The 13,527-nt window shown below is 44.7% G+C and overlaps 1 protein-coding gene across 1 annotated transcript in view; it reads left to right on the forward strand.

The window, feature by feature from the left end:
* The window catches only part of Fntb (farnesyltransferase, CAAX box, subunit beta), a 79,992-nt gene that overhangs the window by 16,220 nt on the left and 50,245 nt on the right, over positions 1-13,527 (forward strand). Inside the window, exon 2 of the mRNA XM_021178669.2 lies at positions 7,618-7,682. Within this exon, the coding sequence (XP_021034328.1) occupies positions 7,618-7,682 (65 nt within the window). The remainder of the gene's footprint in view (positions 1-7,617; positions 7,683-13,527) is intronic.

The following is a 13,527-nucleotide window of genomic DNA, read 5'->3' on the forward strand; positions in this document are numbered from 1 at the left end:
GGCTTTTGCCCTTTGATCTGATCTATGCTGGGGCTGGGGGTGGGGGGGAAGTATGGCAGGCAGGTAGGGAGACAGTGTCAAAGGCCTCTGTTTGGGTCAAGCATAAGCAACTGTTTGGAAGGAAGGGCTCTTAGGCCGAGTTCTCCTGGAGTCTTCTGAATTTTTGTGAATGTTGGGTCCCTCTTCAATCAGGATCAACTGATTTATTATAATTGGGGGTAAATGAAACAGGTCTCACTAACCCTGGTTGTCCTGGAGCTTACTCTGTAGACCAGGCTAACCTCGAACTCATAGAGGTCTGCCTTCCTCTACCTCCCAACTGTTGGTATTAAAGGACGTGCCACCACTCTCAGCTAAGGATCTATTGTGGTGTGTGTGTTTGTGCACATGCATTCAGGGGCCCAAATAGGCCAGAAAAGGGCATGGGGTATCCAGGTGTTAGAGTTACAGGCAGTCATGAGCCACCAAATGCGGTTGCTGGGAAACCTACTTGGGTTCTCTAGAGGAGCAGCAAATGCTATTAACTGCAGAGCTGTGTCTCCAGCCCCTTATCTCTCTTATTTGACGGCTCAGCTCTAAGTATGGCCTCCTGGTGCCTATTAAATACACTGATTCCTGATAGAAAAAGATTGCTTACCTTTTTGTAGCAGAGTATCAACAGACAACAGCTAAAAAATATCACAAAGACTTTATAAAACAAAATCAAAGAAAATGTAGCAATTTACAAAAGAATCGAAGTTATTTTCACTGAAATAAGTGATCAGGACTTGTATGGTCCGTGTTCAATCCTTTTGGCTGTTAGAACTTGGAATGCACAGTGCTTGGCCACAGCCAACTGTCCATACTAAAATAATGATGATTATAATTAGAAATATACATATGCATATACAGTTGTATCTGAAAAACCATGAAGAATGTTTTTAATGCTGCAACCCTTTCATACGGTTCCTAATGTTGTGGTGACTTCCAACCATAAATTATTTCACTGCTATTTCATAACTGTAATTTTGCTACTGTAATGAGTCATAATGTAAATATCTGATATGCAGGATATCTGATGTGTGTCCCCTATGAGGATGTCCTTCGACCCCCCAAAGGAGTCTCAACCCTGAGGCTGAGAACTGCTGATAGAGAGCCACCCTTCCTTTATTGTCTCTTAAATTTTTTTTTTTAAAAGATTTATTTATTTATTTATTATATGTAAGTACACTGTAGCTGTCTTCAGACTCTCCAGAAGAGGGTGCCAGATCTCGTTGTGGGTGGTTGTGAGCCACCATGTGGTTGCTGGGATTTGAACTCTGGACCTTCGGAAGAGCAGTCGGGTGCTCTTACCCACTGAGCCATCTCACCAGCCCCGTCTCTTAAATTTATGTTTAGAGTTTTCTCAGCAAAAAGTTTAGAACTTTCTCTGAACATTTAACAAAATATTTTAGTAAAGGTATTAGTTACCTCTCTTTTCGTTAAGACCTAATAACAGCCCTTTTGCCTATTATATAGAGTAACAAAAGTTTGTCATGGGGCCAGGGATGTAGCATTTTCCCTAGCAAACCTTGGGGTCAGTCCCTTATAAACTGTTGATGGCTAAACATGCCTGTGATCCCATCATATGAGTGAGGGAAGCAGGAAGGTCAGAAGTTCAAGGTCACCAACAGATACTTTAGGGACTGTGAGACCAACCTGGACACAGGAGACCCTGTCTCAAAAACAAAAACAAAAAACAAAAAACAAAAAACAAAAAACAAAAAAAAAAAAAAAGAAAGAAAAAGAAAAAGTGTACCTGGATGTTGAATGTTACTGCTTGTTGGGATTGGCACTTTCTAGTCTCCTGTCATGAGAAGGAAATTAAATATAAAGATCTTTGACAAAACATATTCACATATTTTTTAATGTAAGGCAGCCTTAATAAAATTCTCATATTTACTAATTATACATAAAAAGAGTATCATGGAAAAGAAACTCATAGTTACAATCTAATGAATGTATTTAATGTATATCATTAATCTATTTTGAATTTAAGATTTTTAAAAATTATTTCTGTAATTTTATGTGTGTGTTTGCGTGTGTGCACAAGCCTGAGTGTGGATATTGCACCACTTATATGTAGGAGTCTGCCAAGGTCAGAAGAGGTGTTAGATCTTCTGGAACTGTACTAATAGATGGTTGTGAGCCACCATGTGAGTGCTGGGAGCTGAGCCTGGGGCCTCTGCAAGAGCAGTAAGCACTTTTAACCACCGAGCCATCTCTTATTAAAATATTATATACCACACCAAACTCGGGCTTAGCTACCTCCATATCTGAAACAAATGTCAAAAATTATATTTGGAGTTTTGTTTGTATTCATTTTTCAATTATATTTAAAATTATGCATTTTGATTAACAAAGCCTTTGTTTTGTTTTGTTTTGTTTTGTTTTGTTTTGTTTTGTTTTGTTTTGAGACAGGGCCTTGCTGTGTAGCCCAGGCTGGCATTGAACTCACTATTCTCCTGCTCCCTACCTTTACCTCCCTAGTGCTGAGATTATGGACATGTGCACTGTTCCTGTCAAAAATACATAACTACTTAAGAGGCAATGAATGATTTGCTCAGGATTGGTTTTTTTTTTTTTTTTTGGTTTTTCGAGACAGGGTTTCTCTGTGTAGCCTTAGCTGTCCTGGAACTCACTTTGTAGATCAGGCTGGCCTCGAACTTAGAAATCTGCCTGCCTCTGCCTCCGAGTGCTGGGATTAAAATCATGTGCCACCACGCTCGGCTGCTCAGTTTTATAAAGAGCTGACCCATGGCAGGTATTCGCTAGAATTTATAACTTGAACGATCATTATCAGTCTGCAGCTGACAGCACTGAAATGAGAAGGTGAGATTAGGAAATCCAGAGATATAAATGGCAGGATGTTGGGAATTTTTTAATTATCTTCCCTGAGCATCGTGGCATTTTCCCATGTTTCTGTCAAGGTATTTTAGTGTAGAAATAAACCTCCATTCTTTTGTTTGGTGTTTGACTGTTCAAGTTGCCCAAGTGGGAGCGGAAACAGTTCTTGATTAGACTGTTTTCTCCTGAGACATCGAAGGGGCAGAATTCTAGGGAGATGGTGGATGTCTCTGGTGGCATCTGAAGGTTGTATGTGTGAGTAGGCTTGTGCTTGCTAGTGTACTCCTCACACGTGGGTTTGTTTCCCTGAGGAGTCTTCATCTCGGGTATACAGCAGTATGTCACAGGCAGATCTTGATTTAATGTTCTTGCTGACATACTGCATGTAAATGTCCCCAGCTCATTTGGTGTACAGCCAGCGGCAGCACAGCAGGAACACCGTCTGTGTTCCATTTGTTCTTGGCTTTGCATTCGTCCGAGGTTAGTATTTGGATGGAGAAAGAATTGTAAGGGATCTAGGACAATGCTCTAGATCCTAAGGTTGTGTTTGATGTTCATGTTGGTCTCTTACTTACAGTATTAAAAATTCTTAACCACATCATCCCTCAAACTCATGTTCAAATACAAATACCAAAACATATCCTAAAACCAAATATAAATACGTTTTGGGAGACCGCCATTTTAGATGGCTCACATCACTACCCTCCTCAGTAATGCAAGGAGGCTTTGTACATGGCTCGCACACTTTCTTTTTTTTTTTTTTTTTTTTTTTTTTTTGATTTTACAAGACAGGGCTTCTCTGTGTAGCCCTGGCTGTCCTGGAACTCACTCTGTAGACCAGGCTGGCCTCGAACTCAGAAATCCACCTGCCTCTGCCTCCCGAGTGCTGGGATTAAAGGCGTGCACCACCACACCTGGCTTCTCACACACTTTAAAACAAAATCTAAATCATGAAACCAAATAAATGAGTGAGAAAGAGAGAGGAAGGAAGGAAGGAGGGAGGCAGGCAGGCAGGCAGGCAGGCAGAAAGAGAGGTCGGTGGCTTCTTCGGTGACCTGGTTTTCTGAATATGTTCATTTTGTGAGACTGGATTTGTGTGTCAGACAGAGAAGCAGACTTTCTAATTGCTCGGCATCTTAGCAGTTGATGTCCTTATAAATTTCCTAGATGATTTTAATAGTTTTATTTAAACTTCAACCTGACGATAACATTGTTTTCCATAGGAACTGATGGTGTATTTCATTGAGAGTTTTATAGAACAGGAAGAATAAATCTTTCAGTGCTGGGAGTATAGCTAGGTGGTGAGTGCTGCCTGCATGTGCAAGACCCTGGGTTTGATCCCCTGCACAGAAGAGAAAGTATGTATTTCAAGAGTAGGGGAGGACAAAGCAAAACAAAGGGAGTGGAGAGATGGCTCCGTGGTTAAGAGCACTGCCTGCTCTTCCAGAGGTCCTGAGTTCGATTCCTAGCATCCAATGATGGCTCATAACTGTCTATAACTCCATTTCCAGGGGATCTGATACTCTCTTCTGGCTTTCATAGGCACTAGCTGTGCAAGTGGTATACAGACATACACCATTCCCCTTGTTAAAAAAAATGTTCGAGAGGGAGAATAATTTTTTTCTGTCCTTTAATTTTTTTTTCTGAGATCCTTATAACAAAAGAAAATAAACTTGTTAACATTATATACATGAAGTTACCTGGGGAGAAATGGTTGAGACCATAAACTTATGTTACCTTTTCCACTAACAACAAAGGATTGTTGGCAGTAAAGAAATTGCAAATACAGCAAATAGGAGCAGACAGAATCAACTATTGAAGAAAGGCTTTTATTAGGGGTGAGGAAACACACACATTCAGCAGGTAGACAGAGACTTTCCACAAAGCAAACAGGTTCTTCTTGAGAGCTGGGAACTCCTAAGTCTTTGAAAGGTCATCTTCCTTCCTATACTCCAGGGCTGATTAGTTTGAAGAAAGATAGGATGGCTGGTTGGCCTGCAACTTGTGTAAACTTGTCCTGATCTGGCCTTGGACTCATTGAGTCAGCCATTAGCAAGCAACGTATTGGCAGGAGAAAAAGCCCACAAGGCCTTTGTTTCATACTGCCAAGCTTTTATCTCAGGTCTAGAGGATGAGGAAGTCGCCATCTTGGAAGTTCACCATCTTTATTACCTAATCATGGACTCTCTCCTGTTCCTCCTGCCTACCAGGGAGTCTGTCCTCCTCCTCGTCCCTCAGTATCTACCTTCCCTTATCCTCTGAGTGACTGGTACTGGGGAGATGTGCACCCAAACTGCCATCAGTTTTGTTATTAGATCCAAGGTGGTTTCTCACTACTCAAAGGCCAATATTTAGCCAAGCGTTGCCAGGAAGGAAATGAGTTCATTCAAGCACCCTGAACATTTGTCCCTTAAAAAAGGCCATCTCAGAGAACTCAGGACTGCAAATAGGCTCCTAGAGGGACAGAAGAGGTACAGGGGGCAGTGACCAAGGTCAAGGGCTGGGAATGGCCTTCCTCCTCTTCATCACCCACAGCCCGACTCTCTGTTCTTTTATCTTGGCAAGTACAGTACAATCCACCTCAATCTCCCAAGGCTTAGTTCCTGTAATTCTTTAGATGAGCTTTCTATCTTTCTGCAACTTAAACTTCACAGTGGTGTGCATGCTTTGTGCGTTTGATACACAGATTTAACAAATCAGAAGGGGCAAGACACATTTGCAGCTACCTGAAGGTCTCCAATTGCTCTGTTCTGCAAATCACAAGAAATATTAGCAGCTCACAACTCCATCATTCGGGTGTGGCTTCTTTAGAACTTAGGGAGGGGCAGTCAGGACCCTGTGGAAAGGGGCAGCTACTGTCACCATTTGGAGAACATGGACTAAGTTACTGGAGAAGCGTATGTGGCACCAACATGTTTGTAGAAACAGGGTAATCTCTCATCTCTCTCTCTTCTCGTCTTAATTTTACAGGAATTTTTGGGGAGCTCCATTCAGGGTGTGACCTGTTACTAGGAATTGAAATGCCTCTTAGAGTTCTTAGTTTTATTAATAAAAGAATTTAAGAATGGCTTCAGGAAAAAAAAAAAAAAGCCCTGAGGACAACTTTATTAGAGTTTCAAAGAAGTAGCCCAGGGCAGGCGAATGCAAAGCTGTAAATCTTAGCAACTGCCCAGAGGAGGAAAATGGGGGGGTGGGGGGGGGTTGGAGAAAGAGAAAGCCATGCTTTTTGAGTTAGGTTTTCAAAAGCAGCCTCATGGTGGGAGGCAGGGGCCTTCAACAGAAGAGTTTGAAGGCCCAAACTGTCTAGGCAAAGCATGTCTAGGCTTTGGTAAGTATCCAAAAGAAAGAATAAACTTTTTTTTTAAAGTGCTTTTTGGAATAATTTGGAAAAACAGAAGACTAAGCAGAGCCCATGGTATAGTTCCGTAAGAAACTATAAGTGAGAGTAGGGATTTGGGAAATTAATTATTCTTAAAGGGATAACTATTCCTCCCATAATTTTAGCATGGCTGAAGGTGAATCAGCCTGATTGAGGGATGGTCTCCACCAAGTGATTGACAGGCCCACCTGGATTAACTCTTAGTTTTGGGTAATGCTTAACTCTCTGGGATGTTACATCTTACTTAACCCAAGGCCAGAGGTAGATTCCATTCTTTGACCAGGAGGAAATAGCTTCCTTTCATAGGCCTCCACAGAGCCATGATCAAGACTATTACGACATTCCCACCTCTGAAGAGGTGACCTAAAAGTCATTTAGGAATGGGCTGAAATTGGGGAGTAAGTAAATCCCATTTCCACCATGAAAGTCTAGAGAGTCAGTTATGTTTACCAGAAAGGATTAGTGCCTGGACTGGAGTTTTCTATCTGTGTTGGCTAGTTGTTTGTCAACTTGATATAAGCTAGAATTAGCTGGGAAGAGGAACCCCAACTGAGAATGTACCTCCATTCAGATTGCCAGTAGCAGGTCTGTAGGTCTCTCTGTGTCTCTGTGTTTGTCTGTCTGTCTGTCTCTCTGTTTCAAGATTGGGTTTTTCTTTGTATCTCTGGGTCTCTAGAAATCACTTTGTAGACCAGACTGGCCTCAAACTCAGAGAACTATCTGCCTCTGTATTCCTAGTGCTGGGACTTTCTTGATTAATGATTGATGATTGTACCAAGGTAAGCCACCCCACTTTGAAGCAGGGTGGGAGTGGGCGTGGTACCATCCCTGGGCATGTGGTTCTGAGTTGTGTAATAAAGGCTGAGCAAGCCACGGGGAGCAAGCCAATAAGCAACATTCCTCCATGGCCTCTGCTTCAGTTCCTGCCTCTACGTTCCTGTGGAGAATTCCTGCCCTGACTTCCCTCAGTAACTGGAGTTGTGACTTGAGTGTTGTAGGTGAAATAAACCCAAGTTGCTTTGGTCATAGCATTCCATCTCAGCAATAGAAGCCCTCAGTTAAGGCTCCAGGCAAGGTGCTCATTTAGGAAATTAGAAACCAGAGCCCCCTTCCCCTTCCCTTTCTGGCATTCCAGCTAGAAAACCAATGACATTTCTGGGATTGTTGTTTTTGGGGTTCCTGCCCCTAAAGTACCTCTCCAATGACTATGTCTTGTTCGTCATTAAGCCATGCTGTAGAGCCTCTGAATCTCGGTGCAGCACAGAACTGTGCTGAAAAACTTCAGGCACTAGACATATGTGGCGCTAGGAAGAAAAAGCTGATAGCATCTCATCTTTATGTTTTCTCTCTTCCATGTCCTGCTGCCCCATCAGGCCAAAGTAGAAGAGAAGATCCAGGAGGTCTTCAGTTCTTACAAGTTTAACCACCTTGTACCAAGGTAAGCTGTGTGTTGGAGCTTGCGGGTCTGAGGGAGCCTTTCCCCTTTCCTTCTTGCCTCTACTTAAACAACTAGGGGACCGTTTCCCCGAGCAGCTCTTTATCAGTGGAACTGGAGATCAGGTGATTGTGAGCCACCTGATGTGGGTGCTGGAAACCAAACTCATGTCCTCTGGAAGAACAGCAAGTGCTCTAAACTGCAGAGCTGTCTCTCAGGCCCATAGTTATTTCTTTGACACTATCCAAATTAAATACAGGGAGCCAGCAGGTGAACCATCTAGTTAAGATGCTGTGTGGCCTGAAGTGCAGCCTCCTCTTGCTTAGCATATCTGCCATTCTCCTCTTCTTCTTCCTGCTCTTCCTCCTCTCCACCCCACCTTCTCTTTAAGACAGGGTTTCCCTGTGTAGCTCTGGCTGTCCTGGAACCCACTGTGTAGACTATGCTGGCCTAAAACTCTGCCTCCCTGGTGCTGGAATCAAAGGCACCACTTCGCCTGGCTGTCTACTGACTTCTTAAGACAGTTTTTAATTAAGACTCTGGGGACTTTTTCTTTGTCAAAATTTATTCCTACAGATAAAGAGGCCAATGAGGTAGAAATCCATTCTCTCAATTGCTTTGCAGTGCTGGGGTTTGAACTTGAGGCCTCACACATACATTATCACACATCACCAGCCTCGAAGTAGCCCTCCCATGCTTAGGATGAGCAATCTTTTGAATTCTGTACAGTCCTTGGGTCAAGGACATAAAAGTCTTGTGAGACTGGTTCATCAGACAACAGGACTGACTGCTATGGTGGCCTGTCCGTACTCTCTAGGTGAGAAGCACCTATTGCAGGACACTGACCCAGGACAGAGGTCTGGGTACTTCTTACTGAAATTTTACATATGCCTCTGCTCTTGTTACCTTTGAGCCTTTGGTCCCTCTTTAATTAGCCAGTGCAAAAACAGCTGGAAAAGGCGGCATTTCTAGGGAAGGGCTGGGGAGAAGGTGGAGGGCCTCATCCTTCCCTGGAAGGCAAGGGGAAAATGTCAGTCAGCTAGAAGGCTCTCTCTCTCTAGGCTGCCAGGCTACATCTCTGCATTACCCAAAACTGAGCCCTCGGTCCAAGGAACTTTTCCTTTTGCCATGAGCCGCAGCTGGAGCTTAGCAAATGACATTTATGTCACCAGCTCAGGGGAACAGATGCGAAGAGGATCGATGCCACTCTCACCTCCTCCACACAGACCTGCTCCAGCTTCACTTCCCAGAGGTGGTTGGACTCCAGTGCTGAGGGACGTGACGGTGGAGAGGGCTTTGCTGTCCACAGATGACTCACCTGGCCGGGCTCTGAGTCACTGTCTTCTGCCTAGGGCTCTGTGTTCCCACGCAAGTGACCTGACATTCTCTTCTCATTCTCATCCAAACTGATCCTTTGTACTCTGTCCTCCTTAACGCGTGATGAGGGGGGCTGAGAGGCTGCAGTCTGGAAGGGTTTGGAGAGTGGTGGTAGAGACTCCACCCACCAATCCATAGATCTTAGTCAGATGTGGGTGGAAAGCAAGTTCTCAGGCTTGGAACTTTCTAGAAACAGAATATATCAGGTTTCCGGGTTTGTCTCAGGAATCATAGCTTCCATTTTTCTTTTTTCTTTCTCTCCTTTTTTTCTGTTTTCTTTAAAAAAATTTTTTTTCTTTTGTATTTTTGTTTTGTTTTGTTTCAAGACAGGGTTTCTATGTGTAGCCCTGGCTTTCCTAACTTGATTTGTAGACCAGGCTGGCCTCAAACTCACAGAGATCTGCCTCCTCTGTCTCCCAAGTGCTGAGATTAAAAGCATGTGCCACCACTGCCGGCTCTTCTGTATTTTTTGTTTTAAATTTTGTCATTTTTGCCTATGAAAATGACTGTCTTTGAAAAATATTTTACAAACTGATATTTTATGAGAATGTTGTGCCTGCATGTAAGTATATCAATCATGTATCTGTCTGGTGCCTGCAGAGGCCAGAAGAAGATGTCACATCCCCTGGAACTGGGATTACAATGGACATAAGCCTCCATATAGGTGCTGAAAATATGACTTAGGTCCTCTGCAAGTGCAACCAGTGCTTTCAACTACTGAGCCTTCTCTCTAGACCACAATACGAGTGTCTTAAAGGACGGTACTTAGCATGTTAATTGATAATTGAGATATTACACATTTTGGTGGAATAAATCAGCCAAATGAGTGTATAAATCAGGCTATCTGTGTAAAGCTGGAGCTAAATGCTACAGAGTGAGCTAGGGGGTGAGGATCAATCTGGGGTATGGTTCATCGTGGTAAAGTACTTGCCAGAATGCACCAGTCACTGCCTTCCATACCCAGAACAGCCCCCTCCCCCAACCACCACCAAGGGAAAATCTGAAAATGTAGCACAATTCTTTATAATCTTAACCTTTAGTAGTCAAAATGTAAGTCTTGGCCGGGAGGTGTAGTGAAATGTAGAATATTTGTGTAGAGATAGGAGGCCTAGAGTTACACCACAAAACAAAATAAAACAACCCCCAAAGAACAACAAACCAAAGGAACAGAATCACATTTGAGAGTCTTGGCAGTGTGATCCAGGAGCGGACTTCATGGCTCACCACACGCATTCCCAGATGTTGGCAGTACACCCAGGTGACAGCTTGTATTCCTGGGGTCACGGTACTGATCAGATGTGACACGCTGTTGGGACCCCTGGCTGCGTGCAGGTCCAGGAATGCCCGCAGTGATGCTGAGGCAGGCATTCACTGTTCGGCATGCCAGAGCCAAAGCTGGGAAACAGATGTGGCTGACGTTCAGCACTGAAGTGGAACGTTGCTGCATTCTACAGTTCATCCCGCTCCCAGAAACGACTTTTCTGTGAGGCATGGTGGTGTGTGCACTTGGGTGCGGTGGGGGAGTAAAGGCTGGAGGACCAGGAGGCCAAAGCTTTCCTTACACATGAGTTCAAGACCAAGACTAGCCTGGATCACAGAAGACCTTATAGAATAATAATAATAATAATAAATATTTTAAAAAAGGAAAGATTCCCCTCCCTTTTGACTGTGGAGTATACATCGGCCCTGGAGTGAGACAGTCAGTACCAAGAAGGCCTTCTTGTTCCTTTTCTTTTCCTTTTATGAGTTTAGGACCCTCTTGACCCATGCCCGGCACCCTGCCCCTTGAACTCAGGCCGTCACGCCTGCGGTGTGTTCCTTTACCCACTGAGCCACTCGTAGCTTGTATTTTTATCGTTTTGTCAACACCCTGCTTTCTTTTATCATTGTTGTTGTTGGAATGTTTTGTCCTTGGCTTGGTGTTGACTTTGCGCTTTTGAAAGAGGTTCTTTTGTTGTCCAGAGATAAGTAACAGCCTGACCCTGAGCTCGCTCCTACTCCCTCCACCTCCCAGATGCTGTGATCTCAGGTGTACCTATGCCACACTGCATCCTGGTTTCTTACAAAAGTCAGTATTTTCTGTTAGGACTCAAAGAAACCAGGGATAGATGGATGAGGTGCTTGTGGGCATATCAAAGCGACTCTGGCCCAGTCATTCTCAGTGGCCCAAGTACTTCATACAGAGGTCTGGCTCCTCTCACCGCTTTTGACCCCTGACCCCCGACCCCCATCCTGACCTCTCCATGCCCTGAGCTTCACTCTGCTTCCCTTTCACCTGCTTCTCTTTCTGTCTGTATGACTCAGCCGCTTTGGCTACGTGCTGTCTTGGTTTTTCTCTTGGTTCTCTTTGCCCTCGTGGTCTTCTTTTAGCTCTCTCTTCTTCCCTGCCTTTCTCCCGCTCCCAGTCTCTCTCTCCTCTCATGCGCAGTCTGTTCTGCGGGCCGTGTTCAGTCTCACCCTTCCAGATACCTGTGGCTGTGCTTTCCTTCATGTCTGCAGCAAACCTCCTCAGCCACACCTCCTCACGTCCTCAGTGTCCTCTTCACTCTTTTCTAGGCATTGAGCTCAAACACAGGGCCTAGCACATGCCCTGAAGTAGTCCTACTAGCTGAACCACAACCCCAGCCTTCTCCAAAGTATTCTTGGTCTGCCCCTTAGGAATGTACACTTTTCCAGTCCAGCACCGTAACTAACCACTTGGCCGTCACAGTCCTGATACTTTTTCAGTTCATTTCATTTGCTGTAATGTGAAACCTAAAATGTATAGATGGTGCATACACACACACACACACACACACACACACACACAGAGAGAGAGAGAGAGAGAGAGAGAGAGAGAGAGAGAGAGAGAGAATTTAACATTGTTTTCTCTAGGGCAGAAGTGACCCACGTGCTCCCTAGTGTAGAAAGCTGTGCTAGCAGCGCACTTGCGGTTCTCTCTGGAGATTAAGTGTAGCAGTGTGTGGTTCTGAAGCCAGCACTGAAGTCCTAGAAACTTGACCTGTGTCTTCCTCCATTCCTGTATATAAATCCCAAGATTCTGGGAGATATACTTCTCAGTGCTGCATTTTCTACACTCAGTGTCTTCCATGTCACAGCCTACCACAGGACACTCGGGTGGCCCAGGTTTGGAGAAGCATGCTTGCTTTTACTCTGGCCTTGTTCTTGTGAAGTCCTTCAGGGTTTTGCCCCCCTCATTCTGGACCAGTATTTAAAGAGTCACCAAAGAGTCAAGTATACTCATGGGACCCATAGAATGCCCCATGATGAGTTGGCTAACTTACAAGTGTCTAGAATGTCCTAGACAGAGGGGACAACCTGTGCAAAGTCCTGAGGCTGCAGAGAGCAGAGCTCAGTGAGGTTGTGGGGTGAGGTTGGAAGGAGAGAAAGGTAACTGGGGAAGGTCTGGAAGCTCACCCCAGAAATATAAGCTGTATCACTCTGTGGTACACACTTCAAAACCCTTCCAATTCCAGTCCCTAGACACACACACACCCAGTTTCCCTCTGAGTGCTACCTGAGTGCCCTCACCTACTGGTGTTCTGAGCTCTTGCTTCATCCCGGCCTGTTTTCTTTTCCCCATTCTTGGCTTTGAGGCTGAGCTCTTAGGGGTGGGAGGAGCTTTGGCTGTTAACTTCCTACACAGAGACTGGAGCGTCAGGGTGTGAGTCAGCTTGGTAACCAAGTGCACAGTGGGTGCTCTGAAACCCTGAAGCTTAAGAGGTTCAAGAGGTTGGAAATCCAAGATCAAGATGCTAGCAGGCCTGGTTCCTCCTGAGGCCTGTCTCAGGATCTGCGGTCGGCTGCCCGGCTATGTCCTCACATAGCCTTCTGTTTATGCTCAGACTCCCCAGCGTCTCCCCTGCTCCCTCAGCTCTTTCAGGGCCTTTGTGCATGCTGGGCAAACACACCACCCTGAGCTACACCCCTGGCATTCTTCCTTTTACTAAAGTACCTGTATTATTGGGTAGGGCTCTACCCTTGGAATCTCATTTAACCTTAAATTCTTTCCTAAAGGTCTGATTTCGAAACACAGTCACACTGTGGGTTAAGATTTCAGCATTGATAGTGAAGTGGGGAGGGGCACAAGTTAGCGCATAATAGCAGTTGGGTTTTTTTTTGGGGGGGGGTTATGTGTGTGCAATTTAGTGCAATTTCTGATTGGCCAAAATAAACTGAGCACTTCAACTTAACAGTACGTTTATATGCTTATAATTAACTGGATGAGAATGGAAGAAGTAAGAAGTTGGCTTGGGGAAATGTCATTGGACCTAATCTCTCCCCGTATCCTCTACCCTTCTTGTCCCTCCAGCACTCGAAGCTGACGTTTCTCTTCACACAGACCCAGCTAGAAAACAGCCCCCTCTCTCCAGGGCTCTTGGGCCTGCTGTCTGTGGGTGAGGCTCAGGGTTAGAGGGCGGCTCCTCAGGAGGGGTCTTTCCTCGGGCTGACTCAGGTTCTAAGGACCGGC

Source organism: Mus caroli, unplaced genomic scaffold (assembly GCF_978045245.1).
Source record: "Mus caroli unplaced genomic scaffold, Mus_caroli_1 scaffold_14, whole genome shotgun sequence".
In the NCBI taxonomy this organism is placed as follows: domain Eukaryota; kingdom Metazoa; phylum Chordata; class Mammalia; order Rodentia; family Muridae; genus Mus; species Mus caroli.